This window comes from Octopus sinensis, linkage group LG1, assembly GCF_006345805.1.
Source record: "Octopus sinensis linkage group LG1, ASM634580v1, whole genome shotgun sequence".
Taxonomy (NCBI): Eukaryota; Metazoa; Mollusca; class Cephalopoda; order Octopoda; family Octopodidae; genus Octopus; species Octopus sinensis.
Genome location: NC_042997.1, coordinates 107416765 through 107429308, shown reverse-complemented (window position 1 = coordinate 107429308; position 12544 = coordinate 107416765). Strand labels below are relative to the sequence as shown.

Here is a 12544-nt window from a genome sequence, read left to right as displayed (position 1 = left end):
GGGACCATTTATTTGTTTGTTATTTCTTGACAGAAAAAAAACACATCACTTCCATGATGTCAACACACATAATGAATGTCATGGTATGTCAACACAAACACACGTCTGCTATCTGTGATATATGCATACACATAGTTTTTGCGCTCTCTTAAGAAAAAAAAACGTTAACCTTTTGACGTACACAATATTTTAATCATTTACAAATATTTTTAACTGAATGTGATTTCAAAAATGTAAGTTGTTTGTACAGTAAGAATTTATATTTTAGCTTTCTTTAAACAGACAATTTTAATGTTTTTTTTAATTATTTTCAAGTTGTTAATTTCCATAAAAAATTTTTTTATTTATTTCCTTTTGTTTTAAAGTGAAAGATGTATGTACATGTATATGAAATGGCATGTGTGTGTGAAAGAGAGTGAGTGAAGGGGTGTGTTGTCATGTATGCATACATACATCAATACATATGAGTACATCTTTTTTGTATGTATGTGTGCATGTGTGTGAGAGAGTGAGTGTGTTCTCATGTATGTGTAAGTGGCACTCTCTCACGCATGTCCATTTCATATATCTTTGACTTTCTCCTCACTTTTACTTTAAAACAAACATGAATAAATAAAAAAAGTTTTACAGAAATTAACAAACAAAACCAGTTGATCTAGAGTCAAAGCAAAAGATTGCCCCAGAGGAATACCGTTGCAAAAAACTTTTCGACTACATTCAACGTATCTCAGTTCCAAAGATTTGGTTGCTATGTGGTAGCAGGGTGTGCAAGAAATAGGTGCCATTTATGCATGATTTCGATGTCACATTCGTTGAAAGCATACAAAATAACCTGGGGAGGGAGAAAACCCCACAAAACCAATATCTGTTGCTGGGAAACTCAGACTTTCCAGGTGATCCAATAGGTCATGGGTAGTCTAATGTTAGTAACAACTTGATTAAATTTTTTTTTAAACAAAACTTTTCGTGTCTTCACAATGACATTAGTGAGAGAGTGCTAAATTATGGAATTTATATCTGTAGCTAACGAAATGGTCATAAAGCATATTTAACACCCAACATTCTCTTCTTCCAAACCAATTCGACTAAATGGAACTTTTATCTTTTGATTCATTCTTCAGATGCTATCGATATGAGTATCAAAAGAACTTTGTAAGTAAACCTGTTATTTTTCTGTTAATCTCAATCATTAAAATCGACTACAAAATACTAGGTTGCTATTCTTTTATTGTGATAATAATGGTGTATTTCAATTGGTAAATTAACAAGTTGTACTGCTGAGTGTTTACTTTCGGTAAACCTCAAACCTTTTCATTGATTACAGTGAACAGGTTTCAAATGGGAGGAAAGAAAAGTGAGTTAGTAGTAGTGCATGTGTTGAATATTCAGATGGTACTACCAAACTACACCTGTCAGAACAAATTAGTTTGTATCAAGTCTCTTGTCAGAACTAAACTAGAAAAACTATTCTTTCTTCTCAAATATTGCCAGGAGATTTCATCCTCTGCCAAAACTAATTTTTAAATGTTGCAGTGTGACTTCAGGAAACTCTGCTTTTGTAGGTTTTCAGCACTCATTATAATAATTATTATTATTCATTTAGTTATCTGTTTAGCCACAAAGTTAAGAAATCCGATTGTTCAATTCTGTTGCTCTAAATCTCGAAAATTCCATCTCTTCCTGTTTTGTTTTGTTTTGTTACCTGCAATCTCATGCAAATGTTCTATTGTTTCCTCTACCGTAGTCCTAATTCTTGAAAATTTCACCTATCTCTCTCCGTTTTCTTACCTACTACATTTTCGCTTGCCCATACTATGTCTGTATTCTTGCTTTCCCATGTTAATTAGTGGTTTTTGCTTTGTTTGTGGATATGTTACATCGCCTTTAGCTAGGGAATAGGGCGTCCATAGTGTTTTGTCGTTTGCATTGCACCCTCCCAGCCACCTGTACTGGAAGTCTTTCTCCTAGTACTTCTAATGGTTGCCTACATGGAACACTCCCCCCCCTTCCTATCTAGTGTCTCTCTCCTGGTAAACAAGTGATTGTGAAGTGTATGCAGGTTGAAGCCTATTTGTATGTTTATGATGTCTGCCAAACGTACATGTGAGCTTTCTGTTCAGATGCAAAATGCTGTACCCCATCCCTGGGTCTCGCCAACTCACACCCTCAGAATTGGCACATTGAAAGGTAGGCCTGGTGAGTTACTTGAATGGAGGCGTGTAGATTTGTGTTGTATCCAAGAGTTATGGTGAAGAGGAGGTTCTGCTAGGTTCCTTACGCGCAAAGAACATAGGTATAAGATTTTCTGGGTAGAGAACACTGATGAGGCATGGGTATACTCCTTGCTGAGAAATGGGTTGATACGGTAATCGAAGTAGTCAGATTCTGTGATAGAATACTTAAGCTTAGACTAATGCTGCAACATGGCATAGCAACCATTATCTTGGCCTATGCCCCTCAGCCAGGGCTACCTGATGAACAGAAAGATTGATCTTATGACCCTCTTGCAGACTACTTTGTCAACGAATGACAGGGACCTTCTCTTTGTGGTTGGTGACTTCAATGGTCATGTTAGACAACATCCATGGTGTACTTAGTAGGAATGGATGCGGTTCCCGCAACGAGGAGGAAACCAGGCTGCTGGAGTTCTGTGATGCAAATAATCTTATGATGTGTAATACTAACTTCAGCAAACCTGCCAGTCACCTGTTCACCTACTGATCTGGTGGACACACTAGTCAAATTGACTACATTCTCACCAGTAAATGAGAAAGGTGGCTACTTATAAAAGCCAAAACTTTCCCAAGTGAAGAATGCACCATACAACATAGATTAGTAGTTAGTGACTTCAGGAACAGGGCTAAATGGCTGCCCAGAGGATGACCAGCATAAAAAAGAAGGGTCTGGAAGCTTAAGAATCCCCTGAATGGACAGAGATTTAGAGACGTATTACTTGCAGCTTTTGATGAAAAAGAGGAGGATATAGCATTACATAATGTGGAAGACAACTGGAGGTTCCTACAGGACAAATATGTGGAACATTCGAGCGTGGCCGTTGCCAGTACCGCCTGACTGGCCCTCGTGCCGGTGGCACGTAAAAGCACCCACTACACTCTTGCAGTGGTTGGCATTAGGAAGGGCATCCAGCTGTAGAAACTTTGCCAGATCAAGATTGGAGCCTGGTGCAGCCATCTGGCTCACCAGTCCCCAGTCAGACTGTCCAACCCATTGCCAGCATGGAAAGCGGACATTAAATGATGATGATGTGGCTGGTGCAAAGCCCTCTCTTGACCTAAGGTGACATGGTGGTGGAACAATGTAATTAACAGGGTCATTAGGGAAAGAAACAAGACTGGAAGTGCAGTGGTAGCTGAGAGCCAGAAGAGGAGCTAGGAGACAGATTCACTTAGCCAGAAGAGAAGCTAGGAGAAGCCAGAGGGGAAGCAGAAAAGAAGAGATTTGCCAATGTTCTGCATCATGAGGACCAGAAACTTGAAGTGTTTTGTATTGCAAGACAGTGTGTGAGAATTGTGATGCCATAGGAAAGAAATGTGTTCACATGGATTGTGGTTCACTTGCATTTAATAATTCTGCAAAGAAAGAGACTTGGAGATGTCACTACGAAAGGTTGCTAAATGAAGAGAATGAATGTGAGAAAGAGAGCCTGCCAAATGTTGACCCAATTAAGGGACAAGCTATCCAAATTGACAGTACTTTGGTAGATAAAGCAATTAAGAGTGTGAAGACAGGGAAATTCTCTGGCTCGACAGGAATCACCACTTCAAATATTTGGTTGTGTAGGTTTGGGCTAGTTACCCATAGAGTTAACCATGTGATACTTGAAGGAATCATACCCAATGACTGGTGTAGCAGAACCACAATCAACTGATACAAAGTTAAAGGTGATGCCTTAGAAATAATTACAGAGGTATCAGATTGTTGGATCGGACAAGTGATGAAAGTCATGGAGAAGGTCATAGCCCAACTAATTAGGGAGAGGGTTTTGGGTTTGTGCCAGAGAGAGAGAGAGAGAGGCCACTGATGCTATATTACTGGTAAAACAGCTACAGGAGAAGTACCTAGCCAAAAATAAACCTCTGTATTTGGCTTGTGTTGACATGGAGAAAGCCTTTGACTGGGTCTCCTGATCCTTTATCTGGTGGTCAATGCAGAAAGTAAGGATAGATGAGTGGTTGGTGAGAGCTGTACAAGCCATGTACAGGGATGCTGTCAGTAAGGTGAGGGTTGGCAACTAGTATAGTGAAGAATTCTGGGTAGAAGCAGGGGTTCACCAAGAATCAGTCCTCAGCCCCCTCTTATTCATTATAGTTGAATTAGTACCAGAACTAGAGAAGTTGTTTCAGGTGTGGGAGCAAGGTCTAGAATTGAAGGGCCTTAGGGTTAACCTAGCAAAAACCAAAGTCTTAGTAAGCAGGAAGGCAGACAAATCACAAATCCCTTCAGTTAGATGGCCCTGCTCAATCTGTAAAAAAAGCATAGGTAGAAACTCCATAAGATGTACCCGGTGCAAGCTATGGACACATTAGAGGTGCAGCAATATCAGAGGAAAGTTAACTGGGTAGATAGTTTTCATTTGTGGAAGGTGCACAGGTACAATGAACACCAAACATGTACAGAAAATAGATTCCATCACATGCTAGTGGAGAAAATAAGTAGTGGGTAGCTTCCATTACCTAGGTGACCAAGTCAGTAGCAGGGGTAGATGCTCTGAAAGCGTAGCTGCTAGAATAAAAATAGGCAGGGCAAAGTTCAGAGAGTTCCTACTTCTGCTGGTAACAAAGTGCCTCTCCCTTAGAGTGAAAGACAGATTGTACGATGCCTGTGTGCGAACAACCATGCTACACAGCAGTAAAACATGGGCTGTCACTACTGAGGAAATGCATAGACTGGATGTCTAAGGACAGAGTGTAAGCATCCTGAGAGAAAAGTTGGGCATAAGAAGCATCAGATGTGGTGCACAAGAGAGACGACTGCATTGGTATGATCATGTGTTGCAAATGGATAAGGACAGCTGTATGGAGAAGTGTAGCACTCTAATGGTGGAGGGAACCTGTGGAAGAGGTAGACACAGGAAGACATGGGATGAGGTGGTGAAGCACAATCTTTGAATGTTGGGCCTCATCAAGGCAATGACAAATGACCGAGACCTTTGGAGATATGCCATCTTTGTGTAGACCTTTCAAGCCAAGTGAGACCATAGTTATGGCCAATGTTGGTGTCAGGTTAATAGCACCCTTGCCAGTGGCATGTAAAGAACACTTGTTACACTTTCGAAGTGGTTGGTGTTAGGAAGGGCATCCAGTCATAGAAACCTTGCCAAACCAGACTGGAACCTGGTGCAGCCCCACTGGCTTATCAGCTTTCAGTCAAACCGTCTAACCCTTGCTAGTATGAAAAGCAGACGGTAAATGATGATTATGTTAATTACAACTCTTCAATTAATGTCATTAACTGATTAATTGGACGTGAGTGATTTAGTATGTCGTATCAAGATTTTGTCTTGCTGTGGAACTAGAAAAGATCTTGTGGCCTGATTTTACTGGAAGATAAGATACTTATAAATAAGAATCCATATCTGTTTATTCAAATTCCACTTGTGGCTTTCTCTTGAATTGGTGTAAATGCTTGATGTCTATTACGGAAAGAAGTTTCAAATAATATCAATTATTGCTAGAATTAGGCAGCAATGTAGAAAGTGGAAGTAAGTTCCAGCATAATACCAGACATTGTAAGAATCTACTCCATTAATGTCTAAAGAGAGTTGATATACAAATAGAAAAAGTGATAATCTTAAGAGAGGACAGGCTGATTCAATTAAATTTAAATCTTGTTTGAAATATGAAACTAATCTAATTTTTAAAGGCGCCAAAGACGACCCCGAAATACAAAAGGTTCAATGCAGCCACCTTCTACAATTAAAACGGTAAGATATAATTACTTGATGTTGTAGAGTTTGAAATTTGGTTTTATGGAAATTATTTCAATAGACTAATTGACCTTTGATATTAATTGAAATAACTTGGAGAATAATTGTATCTATGAATAAACAGCTTTGCTATCTAAAATTAAGTCCAATTAATAATAAGACTAATTAACATCTAGAAATTAACTTTGCATAATATGTAAAAGTTATGACCTCTATTTGTATCATCTTACAAACAGAAAATGCTCATCAGTTTTTTCAATGGAGGTCATCTAAATATTTGACACTTTTGAAACTTTGCATCAAGGAATGTTATGCAACAGTCATTTTAAATCTCATTGCATTCATTTTTCAGTAGTGTGTGTAAAGGTTTTGATGAAAATTGTTTTTGTTTTTATTAACAGAGATCTAGCAAACGAACTGTTTCAAATGCAAAGTAAGTTTCCTTTCCTCTAATAAATCTTTTGAGTTTCTTATTGCTACAAAAATGCTATTAGACTATTGCTTTCACACCTGACTTGTATTTATATCAGCATTCAATTCCAGACTTTTTCTATCTATCTGGAATCAAAAGTTCTCTTCAGCAAAAATTTCTCAGATTGTGTAACATTAAATGCTTACAACAATCGCCTCTCGTCTTTATAAGAAAAGCTACTTCTCAGCTTATTGTCCATAGTGTTGGTGGTAAAACTGAGAATGTTACTTTTCATTACTCTAGAGGCTCAGTGAACATGGCTGCTAGAATAAGAATTGTCTGGGGGCGAAGTTCAGAGAGCTTCTATCCCTCAGAGTAAAAAGCAGATTGTGTGATTGCTGGGGACATGCAAAGGCTTGAAAGAAATGAAGCTAGTATGCTCTTCTGCTGGGTGGGCAATGTCAGTGTGCACGTAGAATAAAGTTTAAGCACCTTGAGAGAAAAACTGGGTATAAGAGGCCTCAGATGTAGGATGCAAATGAGAGGACTGCATTGGTAGGGTCATGTGATGCATACGGACAAGCACAACTGCATAAACAAAAGTGCCGATCTCTAAGTGTAGAGGGAACTTGTGGAAAAGGTAGAGCTAGGAAGACATGGGATAAGGTGGTGATGACAAAGGCTTTTGGTGATTTACTATGCTTGAGAAGACATGTGAAGCTTAGTGAAATCATAGTCATGACCAGTACTCTCTCAGGGTGGTTGGCATTAGGAAGGGCATCCAGCTGTAGAATCAAAACAGACTGGAGCCCTCTGCAGCTTGCACTAAACGATGCCGATGAATTAATTTTCATCATGATAACTATTTTACTGATGATTTTTATGTATTCTGTAGGCAACAAACCCCCTTGACGAACTGGTCATCTTCACAGTTTTTAATGACCCCTGCAATTACACCAAAGTTTGATACCAGGTGAGTGATCCTACTTTCTTAAATTCATCTAAAGTGAAAGTAAGTTAAATGAAAAATGGCTGTAGAAAGTCATTTTGAATACTAATATTATTATTATTAGTATTATTTTTTATTTTTTTATCTGTTCTAAGGTTACCTATCACTCCATTTGATCGCAGTCCCAGACAAGGTGAAAGGTTCATGTCATTAGCAGGAAGCCCAGTTGTTGTTCGGTCTCAAACTAAAATTGAGAAAATCAGGGAACGAGTAAGTAAACTAACCCATGGAAATTACTGCTTTCTGCTGTAATAATGTCTTCCATTTAACTATTTTTCTTTCTTTTTTTTTTGTCTTTCTTTCTTTTAATAGATCAGTACAGCACTTATCAATGAAGCTCTTGAAGGAACTGAGTCTATAAAAATACTGAATGAGGTCTTAGAAGTGATAAAAGAATGAAGGTTTCCTCTCTCTCTCTCTCCAAAAAAAAAAAATTTTCACACTCTTTGTATTTTTAATTCTTGGCATATTCACTATAGCTGCTGCTGCTTCTGTAAAAATCTTTTAGCTTTAAATAAATCAGGTTTTGTTATTTTTTAATTTGAGTCTTCTGAGTCTGATCCAGTGGAATGTCCACTGCTGCTCTCGCTGCTGGAATCAGTAACGGATTCATTCTCTGTGCTGCTGTCATCACTGTCCCTCACTTTTAGGCTGCACAAGTTTTCTGTTACAGTATCCACTTCTAAATTATCCATCTCTCCAATTGCTATGTTTTCCCAGTCTTCAAGTTCGAGGTTACAATCTTCTTTAGTGATGGTCACCTTTGCAAATAAGAAAATAAAAACACCAATACATTGATTTCTAGTCATCCTCCAGCTTCTCAAAACTTTAATTAGATCAAATTATTAATTTTGTTGTATCTTCAGAGAGTCATTATGCCAATAATATACACACACTGGTTCTATTTCACTTCTTTATTATTCGTCAATTGGTTAACTATTTAGTCAATTAACTCCTCAGTTGTTTGATTAATCAGTCAGTTATGGTTTATTGATGTCCTTTCATCATTTATACCCTGTCAGCCTCTTAGTTTGTAGGTTCTATATTTAGGTAGATGTATGGAGGATTGACTTCATTTTGTCCATGCACGCAAAGCAGCCCATGCAGTGATTCTGTGCCTTTACACAGCAGTGTTGGTGTGGTTTCTGCAGTTTAACAGTATTTTATTATTTTTATCATTAAGTGATGATTTCCATTCATTTATTCGAGTAACCTGCCATATCTGTTGTAACAATGTGTCATATAAAACACATCAAAAGGATTAATGTTTATCCTTAGCAAGTTGATAGAGGACCAGCATAGGTTTCCTATCACAGTACTCATTTCAATAGGTCCACATTTCTTTCTGCAAACATGGTCAGATTCCTACACTCACCCTCCATACATTTGAAATTTAAGCATTTCTGGTTTAACAGTTAATCGTAGTTTGTTTCACAGTACCCCTCCTATTTGTATATGAAGTCCTGTGACACATTATTACAACAGATATGGGAGTTTTGCTAATAAATGGAAACTATCATCAATTGTCATTTAATGTCCATTTTCCATACTGGCAAGGGTTGGACAGCTTGACAGAATCTGGCAAGCCAGAGGGCTGCACCAGGCTCAAAATGTCTGTTTTGGCAAGATTTCTATGGCTTGATGCTCTTCTTAATGCCAACCACTTTACAGAGTGTACTGGGTACTATATGGCACCAGCACAAGATCACTTATGAAAAATACAGTTAAAATATAGAGACCACACTTGGGTACTAAGCACACAACTGTTGTCCATGTGTGAGCAAATGGAGGTGATCAGGCACCAAGCTCCTTATTTCTTTGAAATGTGATTAAATTGTACTTTGATCTGTACAATCATCATGGTTGTTTGGCATCCAAGTTCCATGCTGGCATAGGTTGGATGGTTTGACTGAGGGCTGGCGAGGCAGATGGCTGCACCAGGCTCCAATCCAATCTGGCAATGTTTCTACAGCTGGATGCCCTTCCTAATGCCAACCACTCCAAGAGTGTAGCAGGTACTTTTTAAGTCCCACCGGCATGAGGGCCAGTTATGTGGCACTGGCAACAACCATGCTTGAATGGTGCTTTTTACGTGCCACTGGCACAGGACCAGTCAGCCAGCAGTGGCATCAACCATGCTCGAATGATGCTCTTTACATGCTACCAGCATGGGTGCCAATCAGAGTACTGTCATCGGCCACAACAATGACTTCACTTGCCTCAACAGGTTTTTGCAAGCGCAGTTTATTACCCAATGATTGGAGGGCTGGTTATGCTGCACTGGCATAGGCCACAGTTATGGTCTCGCTTGGCCTTCTCTAGCACAGCATATCTCCAAAGGTTTCAGTCACTTTTCGTTGCCCAATGTTCAGAGGTCATGCTTCACCTCATCCCAGGTCTTCCTGGGTCCACCTCTTCCACAGGTTCCCTCTACTGCTAGGGTGTGACACTTCTTCACACAGCTGTCCTCATCCATACACAACACATGACCATACCAGCACAGTTGTTTCTCTTGCACACCACATCTGATGCCTCTTATGTCCAACTTTTCTCTCAGGGCACCTACACTCTGTCGAGTATGCACACTGACATTACACATCCAGCGGAGCCTACTAGTTTCATTTCTTTCAAGCCTACACGTCCTCAGCAGTCACTGCCATGTAGCATGGCTGTTTGCACACATGCCTCATACAGTCTACCTTTTACTCTGAGCAAGAGGCCCTTTGTTACCAGCAGAGGTGGGAGCTCTCTGAACTTTGCCCAGGCTATTCTTATTCTAGCAGCTACACTCTCAGAGCAACCACCCTCGCTACTGACTTGGTCACCTAGGTAACGGAAGCTGTTTTCTGCACATTTTCAGTGTTTATTGTCCCTGTGCATCTGCCACACACAAATACTATCTTTCCAGTTAACCTTCTTTTGATACTGTTGCACCTCTTATTTGTCCATAGCTTACACTGGAGACATCTTATGGAATTTCTACCTATACCTTTTCTACAGATTGAGCAGGGCCATCTACCTGAAGGGATTTGTGGTTTGTCTGCCTTCCTATTTATTGAGACGTTGGTTTTTGCTAGATTGACTCTAAGACCCTTTGATTCTAGACCTTACTTCCACACCTGCAACTTCTCTAGTTCTGGTAGTGACTCAGCTATTAGAGCAAGATGTGGAAGCAAGGTCTGGAGTCAAAAGGCTTTAGAGTTAATTTAGCAAAAATCAAAGTCTTATTAAATAGGAAAGCAGACAAATCTCTTCAGGTGGACGGCCCTGATCGATATGTAGAAAAGGCGTAGTTAGAAACTCTATGAGGTGTATCCGGTGCAAGCTATGGATACATGAGAGGTGCAGCAATATCAGAGGACAGTTAACAGGGAAAATAGTCTCTGCGTGTGGCAGTAAACACTAGAAATGTACAGAAAATAGGCTCTAGCTAATGCCGAGGGGGGGGGTGCTTAGAAGTAGTTGATCGCTTCCATTATCCAGGTGACCAAGTCAACAGTGAAGGTCAAAGTTCTAAGTGCTTCTACCTTTGTTGGTGCCAGTGACATGCAAAAAACACCCACTACACTCTTGGAATCGTTAGCATTAAGAAGGGCATATTGCTGTGGAAACTAAGTTAAATCAGACTGGAACCTGGTACGGCTCTCCAGCTTACCAATTCCAATCAAAACGTCCAACCCATGCCAGCATAGAAAGCAGACATTAAATGACGATGATGAAAGCTAAAAGACAGCTAGACCTGACACTGACCTGAACTTGAGATATCATTGAAGAGGTCATGAATGATGATGGCAGAAGGACTTTGATAAACATAACTGATTGATTGATTAGTTAAATAGATAATTAATAAAGAAGTGAAACAGGAACTGTGTGTTTATTATTAGCATAATGACCTTCCCAAGATACATCAAAATTTGTTTCAACACACAAGTTCACCTCAAGAATCTTGCAAACCAAATACAAAAAAATGAAATAAATTATTGATCTCATCTTGTTTTTTCAATTTCATTATCATCAGTTACCTTATTTCTAAAATCACAGATAGAATTGTCTTTTATCAAGTTAACCCATGTTCGGCATTTAGTTTAGTTTGCAATACGACAATGGTTATGTATTTCAGGAACAAGTCACTTGTAGACAAACATTGTAACAATGAAGGACAAACACTTGAAGAAATCCTTACCTTTGATAATTCGGTTGCCAGAGATTGAAGTTGTTTAGCACTGGGAAATAGATTAAAATAAAATATTTGATACCAAAGTAGATTTAGAAAGTCAGTATATTATTGTGTGATATCACTAATGTTCAGGATATAGGGAAGACAGAGGGTTTGCTTTTGACGCCTGTAGCATTACAAACATTTTCAGGCCTGTGTCATGCAACTTGCAATTTCTCTGGTTATTCCACTCTACTGAACCGTGGCATTGACAGCACAATCTGCCAATTAATTGGCAGCAGAAGAGGATGTTCTGAAAGTATCATAGTCAAAGACCAGGCTGGAGGTAAGTTCAGGGAGTTATTTTCTGTTCCTTTCTCTCTCTCAGATTGAAAGGAAGATCGTATGATGCTTGTGTACAAACTGCAAATGCTGCATGGTTGTGAGGCATGGGATCTGAATGCCAAGTATTGAGTGAAAACTAGAAAGAAATTAAGTATGTTCCATTGGTTGTGTAATGTTAATTGGGTACAAATGAGCTGACAGAAAAACTGGTTCTAAGCGGAATTAGATGTACAGGTGTATTGTGTGTGTAGGGATGACAGTTGTATAATGTATAAAGAAGTACAACGACAACAAGTGTTTTAAAGCCATCTCCCTTGCTAAAGTTTTTGTCATTACATGGGAAAATGTGAGCATGGAAAGTAATATTCTTAAGATTATAAACCTGGAAAAGTATAGGACAAGTTATTACACCTGGAAAAGTATAGGACAAGCTATTACTTCAAGTAAAGTAAGGAATAAGAAACTTTAAACTTAAAATATTGCAGCAAAGAATGCCAGTTCTTCTAATTTATCACTCTTTACAGTTCTCATCTTTTAAATTTATTGTACAAAACTGTAAGTTTGTCTAATTAGTCATTTTTTTCCATATTTAAGGTAGTAAATTAGCCAAAGTCTACTTAAATAAGTATAGTGTTATTTGTAAACTATAATAAAATAATTTTTGATATTTTAATT

At 38.8% G+C, this 12544-nt stretch overlaps 2 protein-coding genes and 1 long non-coding RNA gene across 5 annotated transcripts in view; 2 read left to right on the top strand and 1 right to left on the bottom strand.

Moving 5' to 3' along the window:
- The window catches only part of LOC115214719, a 32996-nt gene extending 25088 nt beyond the window's left edge, over nt 1–7908 (top strand). The window contains exons 11-16 of the mRNA XM_029783763.2: nt 1122–1152; nt 5884–5944; nt 6349–6380; nt 7255–7332; nt 7464–7578; nt 7681–7908. Coding sequence (XP_029639623.1) covers nt 1122–1152; nt 5884–5944; nt 6349–6380; nt 7255–7332; nt 7464–7578; nt 7681–7767 — 404 coding nt within the window. The 3' untranslated portion in view covers nt 7768–7908. The remainder of the gene's footprint in view (nt 1–1121; nt 1153–5883; nt 5945–6348; nt 6381–7254; nt 7333–7463; nt 7579–7680) is intronic.
- LOC115214693 (protein SHQ1 homolog) overlaps nt 6138–12544 on the bottom strand; it is a 55159-nt gene continuing 48752 nt past the window's right edge. For all 3 annotated transcript variants that reach the window (XM_036503520.1, XM_029783761.2, XM_036503517.1), the window contains 2 exons: nt 11552–11591; nt 6138–8129 (listed from right to left, as the gene is read on the bottom strand). In XM_036503520.1, the coding sequence (XP_036359413.1) occupies nt 7905–8129; nt 11552–11591 (265 nt within the window). In that variant the 3' untranslated portion in view covers nt 6138–7904. The remainder of the gene's footprint in view (nt 8130–11551; nt 11592–12544) is intronic.
- The window catches only part of LOC118763790, a 29971-nt gene continuing 27929 nt past the window's right edge, over nt 10503–12544 (top strand). The window contains exon 1 of the long non-coding RNA XR_004999532.1: nt 10503–10677. This is a non-coding gene — a long non-coding RNA (uncharacterized LOC118763790). The remainder of the gene's footprint in view (nt 10678–12544) is intronic.